This window comes from Piliocolobus tephrosceles, chromosome 7, assembly GCF_002776525.5.
Source record: "Piliocolobus tephrosceles isolate RC106 chromosome 7, ASM277652v3, whole genome shotgun sequence".
Lineage (NCBI taxonomy): Eukaryota > Metazoa > Chordata > Mammalia > Primates > Cercopithecidae > Piliocolobus > Piliocolobus tephrosceles.
Genome location: NC_045440.1, coordinates 25902960 through 25922946, shown reverse-complemented (window position 1 = coordinate 25922946; position 19987 = coordinate 25902960). Strand labels below are relative to the sequence as shown.

The following is a 19987-nucleotide window of genomic DNA, read 5'->3' as shown; positions in this document are numbered from 1 at the left end:
CCAGCTAATTTTTGTATTTTTAGTAGAGATGGGGTTTCACCATGTTGGCCAGGCTGGTCTTGAACTCCTGACCTCAAGTGATCCACCCGCCATGGCCTCCCAAAGTCCTGGGATTACAGGCATGAGCCATCACACCCAGCCCGGCAATCTGCATTTTGAGGGACTCCTGCCTGCTTGCACTGCACCAGTCTGTGTATACCACCTGCCACACTAAGTACAGAGTCTTGCACTTGGAAGTGTTCAAAAGAAAACAAAAGGGCAAGACAGGAGAAAGCAAGCAAAACAAAGGGCCTGTGCTCCTGCAGGTCAAACAATCCCCAGCCAGGCTACTCAGCACACCACCCACAGGTCAAGGCTTGCCAGCCCAGCCTAGCCCAGCCCAGCCTAGCCCAGCCCTGCTGGAAAGTTCGCTGTGGTCAGACCATGTTTTTCAGCTCTCTGCTCTCCTCTCCCATGGCTGTGTTTTGACAGGTGTATCCAGGGCTGGCGCAGCAGAAGTTGTCAGTTCAGCCCTGGCTAGGGACGAGTTGGAGGGAGGGCAGAAGGCTTGCCCAGTCCCCTGTCCTGCCTGGGTTGGAGAGGTAGTGAGGTCGCCAGGGTGAAATGAGTGAGCCGGCCTGGGGTTTTTAGAGGCACTCAAAGGACATGGGCCAGGTCTGTGGCTTCCAAAAAGCCCCTGCTCTCCTTAGAAGGAGCCCAGGCAGCCTGGCGCGGTGGCTCACTCCTGTAATCCCAGTACTTTAGGAGGCCGAGGTGGGTGGAGCATGAGGTCAAGAGATCAAGACCATCCTGGCCAACATGGTGAAACCCTGTCTCTACTAAAAATACAAAAATTAGCTGGGCATGGTGGCACATGCCTGTAGTCCCAGCTACTCAGGAGGCTGAGGCAGGAGAATCGCTTGAACCCAGGAGGCAGAGGTTGCAGTGAGCCAAGATCACGCCACTGCACTCCAGCCTGGTGACACCACAAGACTCCATCTCAAAAAAAAAAAAAAAAAGGGAGGCCCAGGAGTGACTTCAGGGGTTTGTAAGTCTGGTGGGGATTAAAATCATCCCAATGGTGAAGGCTCGGCTTCTAATCTAGGGACTGAAATTCTACTGGCTGTTACCACTCAATGTGGCTTCAGACTTCACTGGGGCAGGAACACTTCCCAAGAAATATGTGGTAAGAGGCCTCCTGAGGACCCTCACCAATAGGAAAGTAGCCTGAGAACTGGATCTACCACTAGCCAGAGACACCAGACCACAGTTCCAGCCCCAGATGTGCAGCAAACCCCTCAACTGCTCTCAGTCCTTGGTTTGTCCCATGAGAAGTAAGACTTGAGCCTCAGACCCCGTCTCCCAGATCCCTCCCAGCTCTCACAGTTCAGGGAGTGTGAAATGAGACATGCAGGGGCTGGTGTGCTGGCCACTCACCCGCAGAGGAGCACACAGCACACCCACTGTGGCCCAGGAGGCTCTTCACCCATATAATAAGGACCACCGTGACAATGGCTGACGTTTATGGTGTGCTGAGTATTGTCAGGTGCTGCGGACATCTCAGGTGTCAGTGGGGAGGAGGAACCTCATGCTACACACTACAGAGGAAGCGGTGAGGTCCATGTGAGGCGGCCATGTTTGGCCCCATCCTCATTCCCCTGCCCTTGTGTTCACTTCCTCAACTAAGCACCAACCCACCAAAAAAAAAAAACAAAAAAAAACCAAAAACAAAAAACAGGGCCCCAGGCTTGCATTATGTCGCATCTATTTTGCCAGTAAGTGAAGCTGCTGTGCCGACTCACAGAGGATCCGGCTGTCCTCTTCCGTAATCCGCAGACCCTGCCAAGCCAGGGCCCTTGGGCAGGTCTGGCCTGGTCTCTGCCTCCTTTCCTGTTCTATCTCCTTGTCTTGGAGACAAAAGCCAGAAGCAGGAGGTGTCACTCACATGTCCAGGCCTGCCCCATTTTCTAATCTTGTTTTAGCCAAAGAGCTCCAGGGTCAAGCTGCAAGATGCACGGGGCTTACCATTTCCCGCTCTGTTCCTGCTCGCTCCAAGTAATTCCCTCAGACGCTCTTGGTCTCTGGCCGAACTCAGTGTTTCTAAAATGAGATTAGACCCAACTCCACGATGAGATTGAATTTCTGGGGGACCCTTGTTACTGGTTCTCCTTCAGAGGCTCACCTGGAATGCAGCCCTGAAGGCATCATACCCCCAAGTCAGGCAGAAAGGACTCAAAGACACTCCTGGAAATAGCTGTTTACTGAGTCAGTAATACTACGCAGCATGGTATTATCATACGTGGACAGGAGAGTTACATGGTCGTGGGGTGTGCAGTGCAAACCAGTTGCACATCCAGGACAGTCAGGAAGGTGCAGAAAGGCTTTGGGCAGGGAAGGGCTGTTCTCTGGGTCTGTGTTGGGAAGGAGAAACTCTATGCCCTCACCCTGGGTGGGACGGGGGGTCTGAATCTGTTTGAACATAAAGGCAAAGCAGCTTTAGAGCAAGTGTAGCCAACAGGAGACCTCCACCCTGTGGGGTGACTTCCCAGCGCCCCTCTCTGCCAGTGTGTGCAGGAAGTTGGTGGGTGCCTCCACGGGTGTCCACGGGGGGCCTCCGTGGGTGTCCAGGCCCTTCCCACTCCTAGCCCAGCTGGCTGCCCATGAAAAGAGGGCTCGGGCCGTTGTGGGTCCTGGTGGGACAATGTCAGCACGCCGCTGTGCTCAGGAGAGCTGGGTGCGGGAGGTGAGAGCTGCCCTGTTGCAAGGGGTTGGCCCTTCTGCGGCTTGTTCCTCCCCACCGCTCCAGAGGAACTCCCTTGGGGAATGGGGCAGGCCAGCCTCAGGGACACCAAGGGAGGCAGCTGTGCGGAGAGACCTTCTGGCCTGCCTCTGTCTCCCATCTCCACTCAGGCCCGATGTTCCAGGGCCTACAGAGTGCCCCCGTGCAGATGAAACTCCTGCTTGGATTCCTTCTAGGCTGCTCCTGAAGGGCAGAGGCAAGGATGAATTGAGGAATTTTCTGGACATGTAAAGAAATAAATGTTGAACTTCTCAGGGGGCGCTGTGTGCAAGGCCAGAGAATGTCAGCCTCGTGGCCCCACTGTGCTGTGACAGACAGGGACAGCTCCCGGGTATGCTGTTCCCTTGCTTGTGGGGAGGGTCTGGGGTTGCCAGGTCCACTTTGCCTCTGGAGTTTTGGCAGTAACGCCCACCCGCAAAGGTTTCCTTGGGGCTTTTTAACCCCGGGGAGCCCTGGGAAACTGCTGGTCAGCATGGGTGCCCAGAGACAGATGTGAGATCTTCCTCCCGAGGTAGCTGCCTCCCTGGCAGGCTCAGTCACAGGAGAGGGGGGTCTTCCTCTGCCCTCTCCTCCTGCCCAGCCAGGGAAACCCAGCTGGCCCACCTGGCCAGCACAAAAATCTGTGTATGTGCATGTGTATATATGTGTTTGTGCGCGCATATGTGTGTGTGTGCATGTGTGTGCCTGTACACATATGTCTGCATGTGTACGTGTGCACGTGTGTGCATGTGTGTGTCTGCTTATGTGTGCATGCGTGTGTGCCTGGATGTTCTGCATGTGTGCGTGTGCATGCATGTGTATGTGTGCATGCATGTGTATGTGTGCGTGTGTGTATGTGTGCATGCGTTTGTGTGCGTGTGTGCATGCATGTGTGAGTAGGGGCTGCTTTCCTATGGTACAGTTACTAAGGGGGAGCCCAAAGCTGCAGGGTCAGCCCTGGGGAACCCCCTCGTTGGAATCAGAGGACCACAGCTGTCTGTAGGTGAGCCTTTCTGGGGCCTGGATCTGCTCTGTGCCCCTCCGGCATTCTGTGTGACAGTGTCTCCGCCCCAGCCCTCCTCAGTAGAAGCTCTGGCTTCCTGGTGGGCCTGGAGGCCCGGGGAGACCAGGGGGACCCTGGATCCCTGGTTCACCCTTAGGCCCCATGGCTCCCCGCTGGCCTGGTGACCCTGTCTTCCCTGCGATCCCCGGTTTTCCCTGAGGCCCTGAGGGCCCTGGAGACCCTGGAGGCCCTTCTGGCCCTGGGGGCCCTATGTCCCCTTTTGGGCCTGGCTGTCCTCTTGGCCCTCCTGTTCCAAAGCTGCCCTTTGAGCCTTTGAGGCCTGCAAACCCTCGAGGGCCAACAGGTCCCCTCTCTCCCACAGGCCCGGCTCCTCCAGGTTGCCCCTGAGGACCCTGGGATCCCGGGGGGCCCAAGCTGCCGGGGTCTCCTTTCGGGCCTCTGCCGCCAACAGGCCCTTTCACGCCCATATCTCCTTTGAGTCCTCTTGGTCCTGGAGGGCCGGGGGCACCTGAGGTTGGAGAGAAGATGGGAGAGGTCAGTCTTTGAGGGGTCCCCACCCGAGGCTTGCCCACGAGCGGAGCGGGCACGGCGACAGCCTGAGGGTTGGACAAGCCCAGCACTCATTTCTCGCTGCAAGGCTTGCCGATAGCTCCACACACACAACGAGGTTAGGGACCGAGGGGCTGGTCAACTTTGAGAAGAGGCCAAGGTTGTCCAGGATTGCCTGTCCTGCTGTGAGGCCAGTCTGACCTCCTTCTCATGCACGGTCTTTGACCACTATATTCACCCCTACCCCACCCCCCATGACTTCTCAGACATTTGGGAACAGGGTTGGAGTCAGGTCACGTGGAGGAGAAAACCGAGAAAGTGCGGCATGAGAAATAGGTGTGTCCCAGTGTGAGTAAGCAGGCACAGTGACAGCCCAGAGAAAGCTGAGTACCTCCAGGAAGCACACCCTGATCACCCAGCCTCTTCACTGAGCTCTTAAGGCTACTGCGTTGTCAGTCTTTTCATTGACACATAGAAAGAGAAGTCACTGCACAGTGAAAGCAAACACTGGATACTATCTGGCGGGCCCTGCTAGACTGTGCAGCCCCAGGAAGATGGCAGGAGCCACGGCTCACATCCCAGCCCTGGACACAGACAGCCTGGCATGCAGTCAGGAAAACTCAGTGTGTGCTTGAAGAGGGTGATTCGCCAAGCAGCCGTGGACCCTCCTTCGAGCCTGGCTCTGCATGAGGGCCTGTGGGAGATGCCAAGATGAAGATATGGCCCTTCCTTAAAGAGCCCTGTCTAGCGCCCAGGACAGGGGTCTGATGACCTCATGTCCTTCTGGCTGTGTGGGTCTGAGAGTCTCCACCCCTCATAGCTGTGCCAACCCTGAGGACACAAGGCAGAAAGTGGGCCTCTGGGGGAAGGGATTCTGCATGCTGGGAGCTGGGAGCCCTCCATTGCCGTATCCAGTTCTGTGGCACAGGCCCCTTCATCCTGGCTGATGCTACCTGAGCCCTCTGCTGTGCCCCTCTTTTATTTTCTTCCTAGAGTGTTTCTAAGTGGAGCAGAGTCAGCGAATACGTCCTCTATTATGACCTAAACTGGAAACCAAAGCCCAGACAGAGCCAGCCCCACCAGAGCCAATAAAAACCTTCCAGTCAGTTCCCTGACACCACCTGCCCTTGCCCACCTCCCGCCGTGGGGATGTGGCCCTGCATGGCTCACGTGGCCTGCCAGCAGCACGGCTGACATTCCATTGTTGAGTTAGCCAATGATGAAGGGTGACCAGCAGCAGTGGCAGCAGCCCGGCCTCAGAGAAGCCGGGAGGCAGGAGATGCCCTTGGCCTGCAGGAGCTGCCCTTGGCCTGCAGGAGCCCCTGGCAGCTTGGCAGCCAGAGTGCCACGGGCCCAGGCTGATGCCTGCACAGGAGCCACCTCCCCACCCTGGCAGGACCTGCAGGGAACCAGCAGAGCCATAGCATCTGTCTTTACCCCACCTCTGCTCCTGGCTCCTGGGCCAGCTGAGGTTTGGAAAAGCAGAGAGCCATACAGAGGCGGAGAGGCCCCCCAAAGCTGTCGGCGGTGTGGCAACACTGGCAACACTGTCCTGTTCCAAAACTCAGATTTCATCCACAAGATCATGTGCTCACTCAGCTTCCAAGGGCCCTGCGGCTCCGTGACCCCTTCTCCTGCCACTCCCTCCTCCCTGTCGGGGTGGGCACTCACCTCCTCCCTCTGCCCCGACTCCTCCTGGGCTCACTTCTCCCCCAGGGCTGGTCTCCTGCTCCCTAGTGCTCCACTCTCTCCACTCTCACCTTCTGGGTGGACAAGTTCACAATCCCCCTCTCCAGCCTTGGCTCAGGAAAAGCCTGAGAAGACTTGTTGGGACAAGGACACCCTGCCCTGCACCCACACACAGCTGGGGCCCCCTCACCTTCTTCCGGAACTCCATTCTTTTCTATGCCACCATATTTGGCGGACAACCTCTCCTCCCTGGTCCCTAAGAACACAGCAGCCAGCTTGAGGATTTCTTTCTTTTTCAGAGACAGGGTCTTGCTCTGTTGTGGCTGGAATGCAGTGACACAATCACAGCTCACTGCACCCTTGAACTCCTGGGCCCAAATGATCTTCCAACAGGCACATGCCACCAGGCCAACTGATTTTTTTATTTTTATGGCAGAGATGGGGTTTCACTATGTTGCCCAGGCTGGTCTCGAACTCCTGGGCTCAAGTGATTCTTCTGCCTTGGCCTCCCAAAGTTTTGGGATTGCAGGCATGAGCCATCCCACCTGGCCTGTATCTGTGATTTCTAAGGGATTCTATGCCAGCAGCAAAGGAGAAAAAACACTCCCTCCTCCCCACCAGCCCCCTCCAGCTCCTCTTTCCTGGGAAGCTCTGGGGAGTCTTTCCCTAGGTGAGGAGGCCCAAGCGTCCACATGCTCCTGGTGGATGTCTGTGCAGAAGCCTCAGTCATATCATTCCCTTCATTGCCCAGGAGCTGCAGCCTAGCGTGAGTGGAGGGAGGATGCAGGGAGAAAGGTTCCCTCCCTGTCTATATCCACCCCTAAGCCACAGCTGCTGCTGCTGACGCCATCTCTGAGAACCCAGATGGGGGTGGGAGGTGTTCCAGGCAGCAGCCGTGAGAAGATAGAGTGGACGATGTTATTGGGGGCCTGTCTACATCTTGTGGGCCTCCACGTGGGCTACTAACAGGTGCCTGTGGTGCCGACAGAAGCCTCCCTCGCTGCCCGTGTCACGGCTGGTGGAGGGAGCTGCTCGGAGCTGGTGTGCCATAGTCAGCCCCGCTCACTCTCTGCCTGCTCCGTGCCTTCTCGAATCTCCCACAGGGTGGAGAAGGGAGGGACATGAGAGCACTGACATTTGCCAACTTCGTCAACTGAGTGTCTGCTATGTCCCAGGCAGGAGGCTGTTGCCCCATTTTACAGATGACAGGGCAGGTGCAGTGGTTGGCCACGTGCTGAAGACCACAGTGCTGGGGTCAGGATTCCAGTCCAGGCCCGAGAGGCTCTGAGACCCAAGCTCCTTCCCCCACGCTGCTACCTTGGCTCCTGTGCCACTCCCAGCACTGCTGGGGCCTACACACCTGGGTGCTGCCTGGAGGAGGGAGAGGCTGCAATCCTAGGCGCTGCCTGGAGGACGAGGACCCCAGAGCCTTTTTCTAAAGAGTGCTTCGGGGTCCCCACTGACTGAAAAGAGGACCCAGAAGGCTGCCTTCCTTAGGTGAGCAGGGCCCCACCTGCCCTCCAGGCCAGCCATGAGTCATGCAGGCAGAGGACTGACAGCAGGCGTGACCTGGTCTGGTTAGGGAGGAAGTCAACAACTGTAGTTTAGTAGTTAGTGTGGGGGCAAGGAATGTGGACAGAGGCTGACCAAGGCCCCTCCAGGCCGGGGTGCCACTGATCTTACAGTAACAAGGCAGGGGTGAGGGGCAGAGGAGAGAAGGGCTAGAGAAGGGCTAGTGGCTGCTCTGAGCTGAGGGAAGGCACTTCAGGCCACCAGGGAAGACGGGCAGCAGTGGCTGAGGTGCGTGGGAAGGAGAGGGACCGGCACACCCTGGAGTCCGGTGGAGGGGGGCGGCCATGATTACTCAGGAAGCCACAGGCTGTAATCAGGCTCTCCAGGCTCATTAGGGTCCAGCCACAGCTGACCTCACGTCTGGGACCATGGAGTGGCTGGCTCTGTGGTCTGCGCTTGGGATAGGGAGGAGGGGGTGGGGTGAGCAGAGTGCCCAGTGTCTTGGGCATCAGCACTGCCCACCCACAGGAGGGGCAGTGCATGGCCCAGGAGGAACCCATAGTACATCTTATGGTCAGAGGCACCTGGCTGTCTTACAAGGACAGAAGAAAATAAAACAAAGGGGTGCCTCTGGAGGGACTGGCCTGGTGCTGTGGGAGGCACATTGGCGTGGACATTGGGCACCCAGTGTTTGAGTCCCAGCTCTCATATTAGCAAAGCGGGTGGCTTGGGCTCAGGCTCCCCTCTGCTCCATGAGAATATTGGCCTGGCTCAGGGACTCTCAAAGCTGCTTGTTGCCAACTGAGGGCTGTTAAAAACATGCCCATGGGCTTCTACTTCTGCTTACGATGGACTAGTTTATGACAGATTCAACCTCCCACAGAGAACAAACAGAGCGGTTAGAGAAAGACCAAAACATCCTTCTGGAGGCTTTGCAGGGATACCAAGGGCCAAGATCCCGGAGAAGAGAGGCCCCATTGAAGTCAGCCTGACATCTTTTCCTCTCCAGGCATTTGTGGATTTGTGATTGGTTTGGCAGAGAGGCTTAGAAACCAACAAAACGCTGCAGCTATTAGGCTGAGAAGCTGAGTGGTGTTTTCAGCAGCATCACAGGGCTGAGAGAACAAAAACTGTGTCAGGGCCACCAAACTCTCTTCACTGTCATCTCCCCAGGTTGCTCCTTGGGCCTGAACAGCAGAATGACATGACAGTCTGCTTTTTCCTCCTTCACTTGTAAACTCCTGAACACTTCAGCATGGAAGTAGGATGGAGGGTGGTGCTTATAGAACACATTTGCAGATTGAATCCCTTTGTATCTTGCCCATCTTGGGCTTCTACCTTTTGTTCACACTTTCATTTATTTGTTCACCGAGCAAACATTTCTTGTACTTTCCAAGAGCCAAGCACTCTGCTGGGTCCTCGATGAGTAACACAAGGAGCCTAGGTCTCCAAGCAATTTATCATCATAATAATCCTTTATGCAGGGCACCCTTTCATATTTTACAGGAACTTGTTCACACCCATTGTGAACACTGATCCTCACAATTACCCTATGGGATACAGGCAAGAAAAGCATTAATATTTCTATTTGCAGATGAAGAAACTGAGTTCAAAGTGTGGCTGGGTGTGATGGTTCATGCCTGTAATCCCAGCACTTTGGGAGGCCAAAGGTGGGATGATTGCTTGAGCCCAAGAGTTTGAGACCAGTCTAGGCAACAAAGTGAGACCCTGTCGCTACAAAAAAAAGAAAGAAAGTAGCCAAAAGCCCCACCCCAGGTCATTTAGCTAATAAGTTATGATGGTTTTAGTCTACAATTCCCAAATGATAGTCCTAGCATGGACACTGTCTAGCACAGACACTGAAATTACCCTACACAGTAGGAGGAGATAAATATTTTACGAGAGGCACAAACACTATGAAAGTACCACAGTCTTTCTGTTGAGTAAATGGGGACTTAGAATTAATTAGAGCTAGAATCTCAGAAATCAACTGGTCTTACCCCTTCATTTACAAATGAATGAAGCAGAGCCCTGGAGGGATGAAGTGATTCTGCCTAAAGTTCCAGAGCACATCAGAAGGCAGGCTTCTTGCCTGGGCAGTCTCAGAGTTCCAATTCTTCCATCAGGACCTGGCACCTTCCACACAGCTCCCGCCACTGCAATCCCTCCTTTTATTCCAGATAGCCGCTCAGCTCCGGCCAGGTGGAGACCTCATTGCCAGCTCCTGTGTCCCAGCCTGTCTGTGCCTGTCTCTGGATGAATGAATGAGTAACCAGGTCCCCAGAGAAAGAGATGTGCATTGTGTCCCTGAAATTTGCTTTCACATGTGAGAGATTTTACATGTGGTGACTTTAACAACCAGAGAGAGGCTGGCCAGTAGAACAATTTAAACAAATGTGCAGACGTTGAACCAAGACTCAGGTGTAGCTCAAACAGATGCCCCGTTTTGCTCTCCACGCATGACTAGGACTCCTAGTCATGGAACTCCGCACATGAAAACTCCATGCATGACTAGGACAGCAGCAAATGTAAATTTTCAAGAGTACTATTGGTTACACTTAGAACGGTTCCCCTGTCAACACTTTTGGCGCCATCTCCTTCTTCCCCACTCCCTGCCCCACACCCTACAGCTTAGCAGGACCTGAGCAGAAATGTCTTGTTGGCATCTACAAACTCATGCTCTGGGCATCTCCTTTCCTGGATGGGCACTGGATTGTGTACATTTCAGAGCATTGGGGAGCGGTCAGGATTTTAAATCAGAGTGACCCTGTGCTTATTCCTTTAAACTCCCTACCCTATCCTCAGATTACTTTTCTATAAGTAGACTCACCAACATTTGCCTTGTTTACCATGCAAGGGTTGTTGTGAGGCTGAAATAAAACAAAGTTTGTAAATGGGCATTGTAATCAGGAAAGCTTTAAATTGCCTTTGTTCTTAGGTTGAACTCAATGAAACCACACATCTGCCAGGAGCTGAACCATAAGAACTATTTACTAATGCCCTTCCCTGGAACATTGTGCCCTAGAGGTCATGCACATACATATTTTAGGTGAAATACTGTGGGAAGATTTCCGTTACCATGTCAGGGGACAGGAAATAAATTTGATGAAAATTCGAGAGCCTTCCATCTCAGTGAAATTTCCAGAGGTTGGGTGGTATGGGTATGTGGAGACAGATATCCCTTCTAAGGCAAAGGATTAGTTGTTGCATCAGGCCCCTCCTAAAACCAAAAAGAAGGCACAACGCCTAGTGGGCTGATTTGGTCTTTGGAGGTAACATATTCATCATTGGAGTGTGTATTTCTACTCATTTGCCAAGTGACCTGAAAAGCTTCCTGTTTGAGTGGGGCCCAGAACAGGCGAAGGCTCTGCCACAGGTCCAGGCTGCCATGCAAGCTGCTTTGCTGCCTGGGCCATAGGACCCAGCAGATCCAGTGGTGCTTGAGGAGTCAGTGGCAGATAAGGATGCTGTGTGGAGCCCTTGGCAGTCCCCTGTAGGTGAATCACAGCATGATCCCTTAGGATTTTGAAGCAGCCCTCCCATTCTCCACAGATAACCACTCTCCTTTTCGGAAACAGCTCTTGACCTTCTACTCAGCCTTGGTGGAGACTAAACACTTAACCATGGGCCACCAAGTGACCAGTGGTCTGAGTCACCAATCATGAACTGGGTGGTAGCTGATCCACTAATCCATAAAGTTGGGTGTGCAGAGCAATACTCCATCATCAAATGGAAGTGGTATATACATGTGATCTGGCCTGAGCAGGCCCTGAAGGCACACATAAGTTACATAAAGAAGTGGCCCAAATGCCCAGAGGTCCCGCTCCTGCTATCCTATCTTCTCTCTCCCATCCTGCACCTGTGGCCTTATGGGGAGTTCTATATGATCAGTTGATGGAGGAACAGAAGATTCAGGCCTAGTTTACAGATGGTTCTGCAGGATATGTAGGTACCACCTGAAAGTGGACAACTGCAGCCCTGCAGCCCCTTCCTGAGACATCCCTGAAGGAGAGTGGGAAAGGGAAAGCCTCCCAGTGGATAGATCTTTGGGCTGTGAACCTGATTGTTCATTTTACTTGGAAGGAGAAATGGTCAGATGTGTGACTATATACTGATCCATGGGCTGCGGCCAATTGTTTGGCTGGATGGTCAGGGACGTGGAAGGAACACGATCGAAAAACTGGTGACAAGATTTACGGAAGAGGTCTGTGGACGGGCCTCTCCGAAGAGGCAAAAATACTGAAGATATTTGCATCCTATGTGAATCCCCACCAAAGGGTGACCCCAGCAGGAGAGGATTTAATAATCGGGTAGATAGCATGACCTATTCTGTGGATACCAGTAAGCCTCCTTCTCCAGCCACCACTGTCATTGCCCAATGGGCTCATGAACAAAGTGTGCATGGTGGCAGGGATGGAGGTTATCCATGGGCTTAGCAACAAGGACTTCCACTCACCAAGGCTGACCCAGCTACAGGCACTGCTAATGCCCACTCTGCTGCAGCAGAAACCAACACTGAGTCTCTGACATGGCACCATTTCCCAGGGTAATCTGCCAGCTACCTGGTGGCAGGTTGATTACACTGGATCATTTCCATCATGGAAAGGGCAATATTTTTACCAGAATAGACACTTGCCCTGGATATAGATTTGCCTTCCCTGTACACAATGCTTCTGTCAAAACTACCCTCCATAGACTCACAGAATGCCTTATCCACAGTCACGGTATTCACACAGCATTGCTCCTGACTGAGGAGCTCACTTCACAGCAGACAAAGTGTGGTAATGTGGCATGGAATTCACTGGTCTTATGTTCCACCATCCTGAGGCAGCTGGCTTGATAAAACAGTGGAATGGCCTTTTGAAGACTCAGTTACAGCACGAGCTAGGTGGCAGTACCTTGCGGGGCTTAGGAATGGTTCTCCAGGAGGCTGTATATGCTCTCAATCAGCATCCAATACGTAGCAGTGTTTCTCCCAAAGTCAGACTCACAGGTCCAGAAACCAAGGGGAGTTAATGGCAGTGGCACTCTTATTCTCATACTGGTGACCCACTAGAAAATTTTTGCTTCCTGTTCCTATGATCTTATGTTCTGCTGAGATAGAGGTCTAGTTCCAAAGGGAGGAAAGCTGCCACCAGGTGACACAACCATGATTCCATTGAACAGGAAGTTAAGACTGCCACCTGGCCACTTTGGGCTCCTCATGCCTCTGAATCAACAAGCAAAATAGAGAGTTTCTGTGCTGGTGTGGGTGACTGGGTCCTGACTGCCAAGGGGAAATTGGACTACTACTCCATGATGGAAGTAAGGAAGGGGATGTCTGGAATACAGGAGATCCCGCGGGGTGTCCCATAGTATTACCAAGCCCTGTGATTAAGGTCAATGGAATATTCAACAATCCCACCCAGGTAGAAATACTATAGCCCAGACCCTTCAGGGTGGAAGGTTTAGATCACCCCAACAGGTAAAGAGCCAGGACCAGATGAGGGGCTTGCTGAAGACAAAGGGAATACAGAAATGGGGAGTGGAAGAAGGTGGTGATGAATACCAGCTACAACCATGTGACCAATGACAGCAACAAGGACTGTCATGGTTATGGTATGTCCTCCTTATATTTTATTTTATTTCTCTATTCGGACATTCTGAATGTAATCAATCCTCCTTATTTTTTTAATGACTATATCTCTGTGTGTATGTATAGCCAACAATTTTGTTTTCTGTCTTCTCTAATTCCCTTATTGTGTAAAATAACGTGTATCTACTTTATAGCATAGTTAAATACTGTTAACTTTACATTATATTATTTAAGTTACAGGGTATAAGCAAAAGAATAAAATTCACTCAAGCACTTTAACTCCTCTTCAGGGGAAAGCGTGTGTGTGTTTTTGGTTGTACACAGAAGAGTTGTATCACATTAGGTGGAATTATGACCTTACTGTTGTCTTGATTTGGAGATTAAGTGTGGTTTAAGGAGATGTGTACAGGTGCCAAGTTGACAAGGGGTGGGCTTGTGATGGTTAATTTTATGTGTCACTTTGACTAGGTCAGGTACTTGGTCAAATATAATTCTGGGGCCTTTCTTGTGAGGGTGCTTTAGGATAAGATTAACATTTAAATAGGTAGCCTGCGTCAAGCAGATTGCCCTCCCTCGTGTAGGCGGGCTCATCTAATCAGTTGAAGGCCTGAATAGAACAAAGAGCTGAGCCTCCCCCAAGTAAGAGGGAATTCTTCCTGCCTGATGGTCTTCAAACTGGAACATCAGCTCTGCAGATTTTGGACTTGCCAGCCTTTCTAATTACAGGAGCCAATTCCTTATAATATCCATCTATCCATCTATCTCTATCACTATCTATCTATCTATCTATCTATCTATCTATCTATCTATCTATCTATATCTATCATCTATCTAACTCATCTCCATCTATCATCTCTATTTCTATCACCTCTCTCTCTCTCCTATTGATTCTGTTTCTCTGGATCTATCTATCTATCTCTTTATCTCTCTATCTATCTATCTATCATCTATCTCTATATGCTATTGATTACTTCTCTGGATCTATCTATCATCTATCTATCTATCTATCTATCTCATGTCTATCTCTTTATCTCTATCCTATCTATCTATCTATCTATCTCTATCATATCTGTGTATCATCTATCTCTATACACTATTGATTCTATTTCTCTGGATCAATCAATCAATCAATCTATGTATCTATCCATCTATCTATACACTATTGATTCTGTTTCTCTGGATCTATCTATCTATCTCATTATCCTATCTATCTATCTATCTATCTATCTATCTATCTATCTATCTATCTCTATCATATCTATCATCTATCTCTATATACTATTGATTCTGTTTCTCTGGATCAATCAATCAATCTATATCTCTCCATCTATCTATACACTATTGATTCTGTTTCTCTGGATCTATCTATCTATCTATCTATCTATCTATCATCTATCTATCTATCTCTATACACTATTGATTCTTTTCTCTGGATCTATCTATCTCTCATCTCTATACACTATTGATTCTGTTTCTCCGGGTCTATCTCTCTCTCTCTCTCTACACTATTGATTCTGTTTCTGTGGATCTCTCTCTCTCTCATACACTATTGAATCTGTTTGTGTGGATCTCTCTGTCTCTCTTTCTCTTTCTCTCTCATACACTATTCTGTTTCTCTGGAGAACCTTGATAAATATGGAAGACATAAGGCAGATGAGAGTAGAAGAGTGTGTCAGAGTGACAGCCTCCCGGGCAGAGGGTTGGGTGGTTGGGAGCATTAATGAGGGGGTGAGAAGGCAGAAAAAAAGAGGAGACAGTTTTCAAAACACAAGATCTGCTTATTTCTCTATTAGGACATGGTTAAACAAATCTAAATATAAAAGTCCAGATTTGGGTAATAGGCAAAGTTAGAAGCCATAATACCTTTACAAAAGAGGTTTGCAAGGATGTTCTTTTCCTTTTCTTTTTTCCTTTTCTCTTTTTTTTTTTTTTTTTTTTTTTTCACATGAGGACTCACTCTGTCTCCCAGGCTGCAGTGGTGCAATCATAGCTCACTATAGCCTCGACCTCCTGGGCTCAAGTGATCCTTCTGCCTCAGCTTCCCAAGCAGCTAGGAGTATAGGTACACACCATCATGTCTGGCTAATGCAAGGACATTTCTTAAAGCTGCCTATTGCTCTAGGCATTTGCTATAGGACTGTGTTAGCCCACTAGTACTTTGCCTAAAACCAGGTACTTCTGTGTCCAGCAAGATCACCAAGCCTCAGTGGAAGCCTTGTAGCAGCCCTACCTGTACCCAGCTCTTACCTCGTAGGATGGTGACGTTGCGAAGGATTTCTCCATGCTGCATGTCCACCGCCTTCATCTCCTCCACGATCATGGAGAGGTTCCGGACGTTGAGGTCCAGCCGGGCACTGAGCAGGCTGAAGCGCTCCCGGAGCAGGTCTGTGGTGCCCAGCATGATGGAGACAGACTTGTTCAGGTAGTAGAGCTCCTCGGCATGGGTGTGGAAGCCTAGCGTGCAGGAGAGCCGCACGTCATCCAGGTACTTCAGCATGCTGTGCACGTGGCTGTCAGTGGCATTGATGTTGGTGAAGATGGTGCCAATTTCAATCTCGTGAGAAGCCATGCGTCCTTCCAGAGACTCAAACCTCTCCACGGTGCGGTTCTGGGCGTAGTGGGTGTGGTACTGAAGATCATGCATGTTCTCCTCATGGTCGTCCAGGAAGGACGAGATGTTATCCAGCTGCAGCTGCAAGCCCATGACCTGGAGTACCAGGTCATGCATGCTCTCGGAGTTCTGGCTGATGCGCTGTGAGGAGGCCCCCAGGGTGGCCTGGATGTTCTTGACTGCCTCTCCGGTCTTGGTGGAGGTGGTACGCAGGCCACTGAAGAGCCGGGTGTAGTTCTGCCAGTCGGTGACAATCTTCTGGAGGGTCAGGGTCTCCTCGTCCGTCTTCCGCTGGATCCCATGGATCCACTCGGAAGTCTGCCCCACGGTGAAGTTGATCTGGTGCACTGCAGCCTTGACATCATAGCACTCCTGGGTGAGGTCCTTCAGAGAGAGGTCCAGGCCAGCTGTGGTGGCCTGCCAGCCTCTCACCTGGGCCAGGAAGAGCCCCAGAGACTGGTTAACCTGGTGGATGGAGAAGGAGCAACTCCCCATCTCCTGGGAGATCTGCCTGCTGGTGGTGGAGAGCACCTCCTGGGCCTGCAAGGTCTGGTCCAGCTGCACCTCCTGAGCCAGAAGCAGCTTCTGAATTCCCTCCAGCTCCTCCTGCAGTTTTTGGATCTCTGGCCCCAGCTGCCCAGCTTCATGGCAAAAAGAGCAGTTGTTCAGGGCTTTCGGATCTTTAGGGGAAAGGGACAACAGTTTGAGTTGCTGAAGGACCATGGTACGATGCTTCCTCTTTAAATTAAATATTTCAGAGCATAAGGAATTGGTAAGTAGCTTCCCAAACCTGCTTCCTTCCTGAAGTCCTGTTATGAATCCCTTCTTGGAAAAGCCTTGCCATCTCTATGGAATCTCACTTTTACCAATTGTCTTGACTCTGATCTGAAATCATTTAGGACGTTTTCTCCTTCTTACCACCAAATTCTCAAAAATATATCTTCTTAATTTTTCTTAGGTGACCAGGAACTTCCCATTTAAAGTTGATTTAAAAATTTCTCCCAATATTTTTATATCTGTTATCTTATTCAATCCTCTTACAATAATGAATTTGCAGAGAAGGTGGCACAGGGATTTTTGACTTGTGACTCAAGAGGAACGAGGCACAGAGAAGTGGCTTGGCAAATAGCCACGTATATTGGTGCCAGACCAGAACCTTCTATTTGAGTCAGAGAAGAAGACCCCTGTAAACCCTTCTATCATTGCTCCTTCTGTCTCATTCTCTCTTAGATTGTTCCAGGTTAAAGCAGGGGATAAACAACATCAAGAATTGTGGCATGACCTAAGCAAATTAACGGAAGAACAGAAAACCAAAGACCACATGCTCTCACTTATAAGTGGGAGCAAGATTGAATATATGTAGACCCTGGGCACGGTGGCTCACATCTGTAATCCCAGCACTTTGGGAGGCCGAGGAGGGCAGATCACAAGGTCAGGAGATCGAGACCATCCTGGCTAACATGGTGAAACCCCGTCCCTACTAAAAATACAAAAAATTAGCTGAGTGTGGTGGCGGGCGCCTGTAGTCCCAGTTACTTGGGAGGCTGAGACAGAAGAATGGCGTGAATCCGGGAGGCAGAGCTTGCAGTGAGCCGAGATCGCATCACTGCACTCCAGCCTACGTGAGAGAGCGAGACTCCATCTCAAAAAAAAAAAAGACTGAATACATGTAGACATGAAGATGGCAACAACAGACTTTGGGGCATACTAGCTGGGGGAGGAGGGAGGGACTATGGACTGAAAAACCACCTACTGGGTACCTAGGCTCACTACCTGGGTGATGTGATCATTCCTGCCCCAAACCTCAGTGTGACACAATATAACCAAGTAACAAACCTGCACATGGATCCCTTAATCTATAACAAGAGTTCAAATTATAGAAACAGACAAATAGATGGCACATATTTTAAAAAAATAAAAAAGAAAAGAATTGTGGCACAGCTTAAGGCAATGGCGAGGAAAGGGTTGACCTGGCAGGAGGTTTTGCAAGGTCTTGAAACTCTCATCATTTCAGATGCATGAGGCCATTTTGGGAATGGACCATCTTTGGTTTCCTTCTCTGCCTGTAGACTCTGGCTAGATCTGTGCTCCACCCAGAATCCCCTGCTCCAGTCCTGGGAGTATCCCAGAGTAGCAGCCCTCCTCCAGGGGATGGAGAACCGGCTAGGGAGGGAGCAGGGAGTCAGGGATGTCCTCTGTGCCTAGAAGGCTGGTAAAGGTTGCTTGGCGCTGGGGCACTGTGGCATGGGGAGGGCACCCTTGCCCTACCCTGATGATCACTGCATCACAGTCATCAGCTCATCTACTTACCCAGGCCCTGGAGATTTTTCTGCATTAACACAAGTTTCTTGTCATAAATAGACTGGGTCAAGGAGATGTCTTCGGAGAGAGAGTCCACTTTTCTAAAAACTGTAGGGAAAACAGATGAGAAGCTGGGGCAGGGTCTAAGCTCAGAGAAACAGCAGTCATTCCTTGAGAAGGCATCTTTATCAGCCCCTCTGCAACCAAAACCTTTCACCCTTCTCCTCTCAGGCTTCTTCATGGCGGTTAGGGAAGATACTTCTTATGGCCAGAGTTTGCCACAAGGCCCTGTAGAAACATAATCACTCACCCCACACCCAACATTTTATAAATAGGACCTGATCATAGAATGAAACAGGGAAAATTCAGAAAAAAATATTTTTAAAAAATTATTCTTATTCCTACCACCCAAAGATTGCTACAATCAGTGTCTTCATGTATTTCTTCTAGCTTTGTTTACATTGATAACCATTCTTCAGCTACACAGATATATGCAGTGTTCTCCCCTTACCTGCAGGGGATACATTCCAAGACCCCCAGTGGATGCCCGAAACCTCAGAGTATGGAACCCTATATATACTATGTGTTTTCCTATACATACATACCTCGGATAAAGTTTAATTTATATATTAGGCCTAGTAAGAGATTAACAACAGCTAATAATAAAATAGAACTATTAGAACAATATGCTATAATAAAAGTTATGTCAACATGGTCTCTGTGTCTCTGAGAATATCTTATTGTACCGTACTCACCCTTCTTCTTGTGCTGACATGAGATGACACCATGCCCATGTGAAGAGATGCAGTGAGGTGAATGACATAGGCATCGTGACTTAGTGTTGGGCTACTACTGACCTTGACCATATGTCAGAAGGGCGATCATCAAGCCATGATGTTGCTGATTGACCTTGGGTAACTGAAACTGCGGATAAGCAGGAACTGTTGTACTTTTTTAGGCAACAAAAGCAAAACTGGGATGTTCTGAACATCTCATCTGTTTTCTTTGATGTTGCTTTATCGGTATCATGTCATGGATATTTTTTCCACCCAGGGTTAAATCACTTGAAAATCATTACTTTTGGTATCTGCATGGCACTCTATATAAATAATACAGCAATTAGGTATGAATCCCCTACTGTTGGGGACACTTAAAGCACCTCCTCGTCTGAGCTCATAAATCAAACTTAATATATAAGTATAAGTAATGCTTAATTCTGGAAATAATCCTTATATATGATGGTTGTGTGTATACGATAATTCTTTTGGGATAAATTGCTTAAAGCAGAATTATGGGACCCAAGGGTATTAACATTTTTGAAGTCCTTGATACAAGCTGCCAAACTGCTGCCCAGAAAATGTTATACCAATTGATAGCCCACGGACAGCCTTGCACTCTACTAAGGGGGCCATGTTGGCCAGTGGTTAGAGCACGTCTTGGCAATAGCAGGACGCCTGGCTTTCTCCAGTGGGTGCCTGAATGGACCTGGTAGTGAGGAAGGGCTCAGCAAGATGTTTCCCACAGATCCTCTTAAGAGCAAGTACAAGGGGAAAGAATTAGCACCACCAAGAGCACTGAGTAACACAGCTTCTAGTCCTAGTTTACATCACCATTTGTTGGGTGACTTTGGGCAAGTCAGTTACCCTTTCCTGAGCTCAATTCAATCACATGTAAAACAGAAATGTGGAGCTTGATGACTCTGAGGCTCTCATCAGCGCCAAAATTCTATGCTTTCAAATTATTTGGAATCTCCAGGCTCCAGTTAATATTGTACATCTCAGAGCTGTCAAGAGATTTACTTAATTAGTAACAGCGACATGTTGAGAGAGTTTGGGAATAAGCACATGCTGTTACATGAGACAAGCACTTTACAGTTTATAATAGTTATTATTCCATTTGAGCCTCCCTACAATTAAGATTTCATGCATAGATGAACAAAGATACAGAGAGACTGGGTGACTTTGATTC

At 50.0% G+C, this 19987-nt stretch overlaps 1 protein-coding gene across 2 annotated transcripts in view; it reads right to left on the bottom strand.

Annotated features, from left to right (window-relative positions):
* The window catches only part of SCARA3 (scavenger receptor class A member 3), a 42877-nt gene that overhangs the window by 1133 nt on the left and 21757 nt on the right, over positions 1–19987 (bottom strand). Inside the window, exons 4-6 of one of the 2 annotated variants that reach the window (XM_023216876.2) lie at positions 18029–18127; positions 15355–16398; positions 2222–4290 (exon numbers count right to left, since the gene is read on the bottom strand). In XM_023216876.2, coding sequence (XP_023072644.1) covers positions 3839–4290; positions 15355–16398; positions 18029–18127 — 1595 coding nt within the window. In that variant the 3' untranslated portion in view covers positions 2222–3838. Of the gene's footprint in view, positions 1–2221; positions 4291–15354; positions 16399–18028; positions 18128–19987 lie in introns of those variants that run through there. The other variant, XM_023216877.1, reaches the window with a different exon arrangement.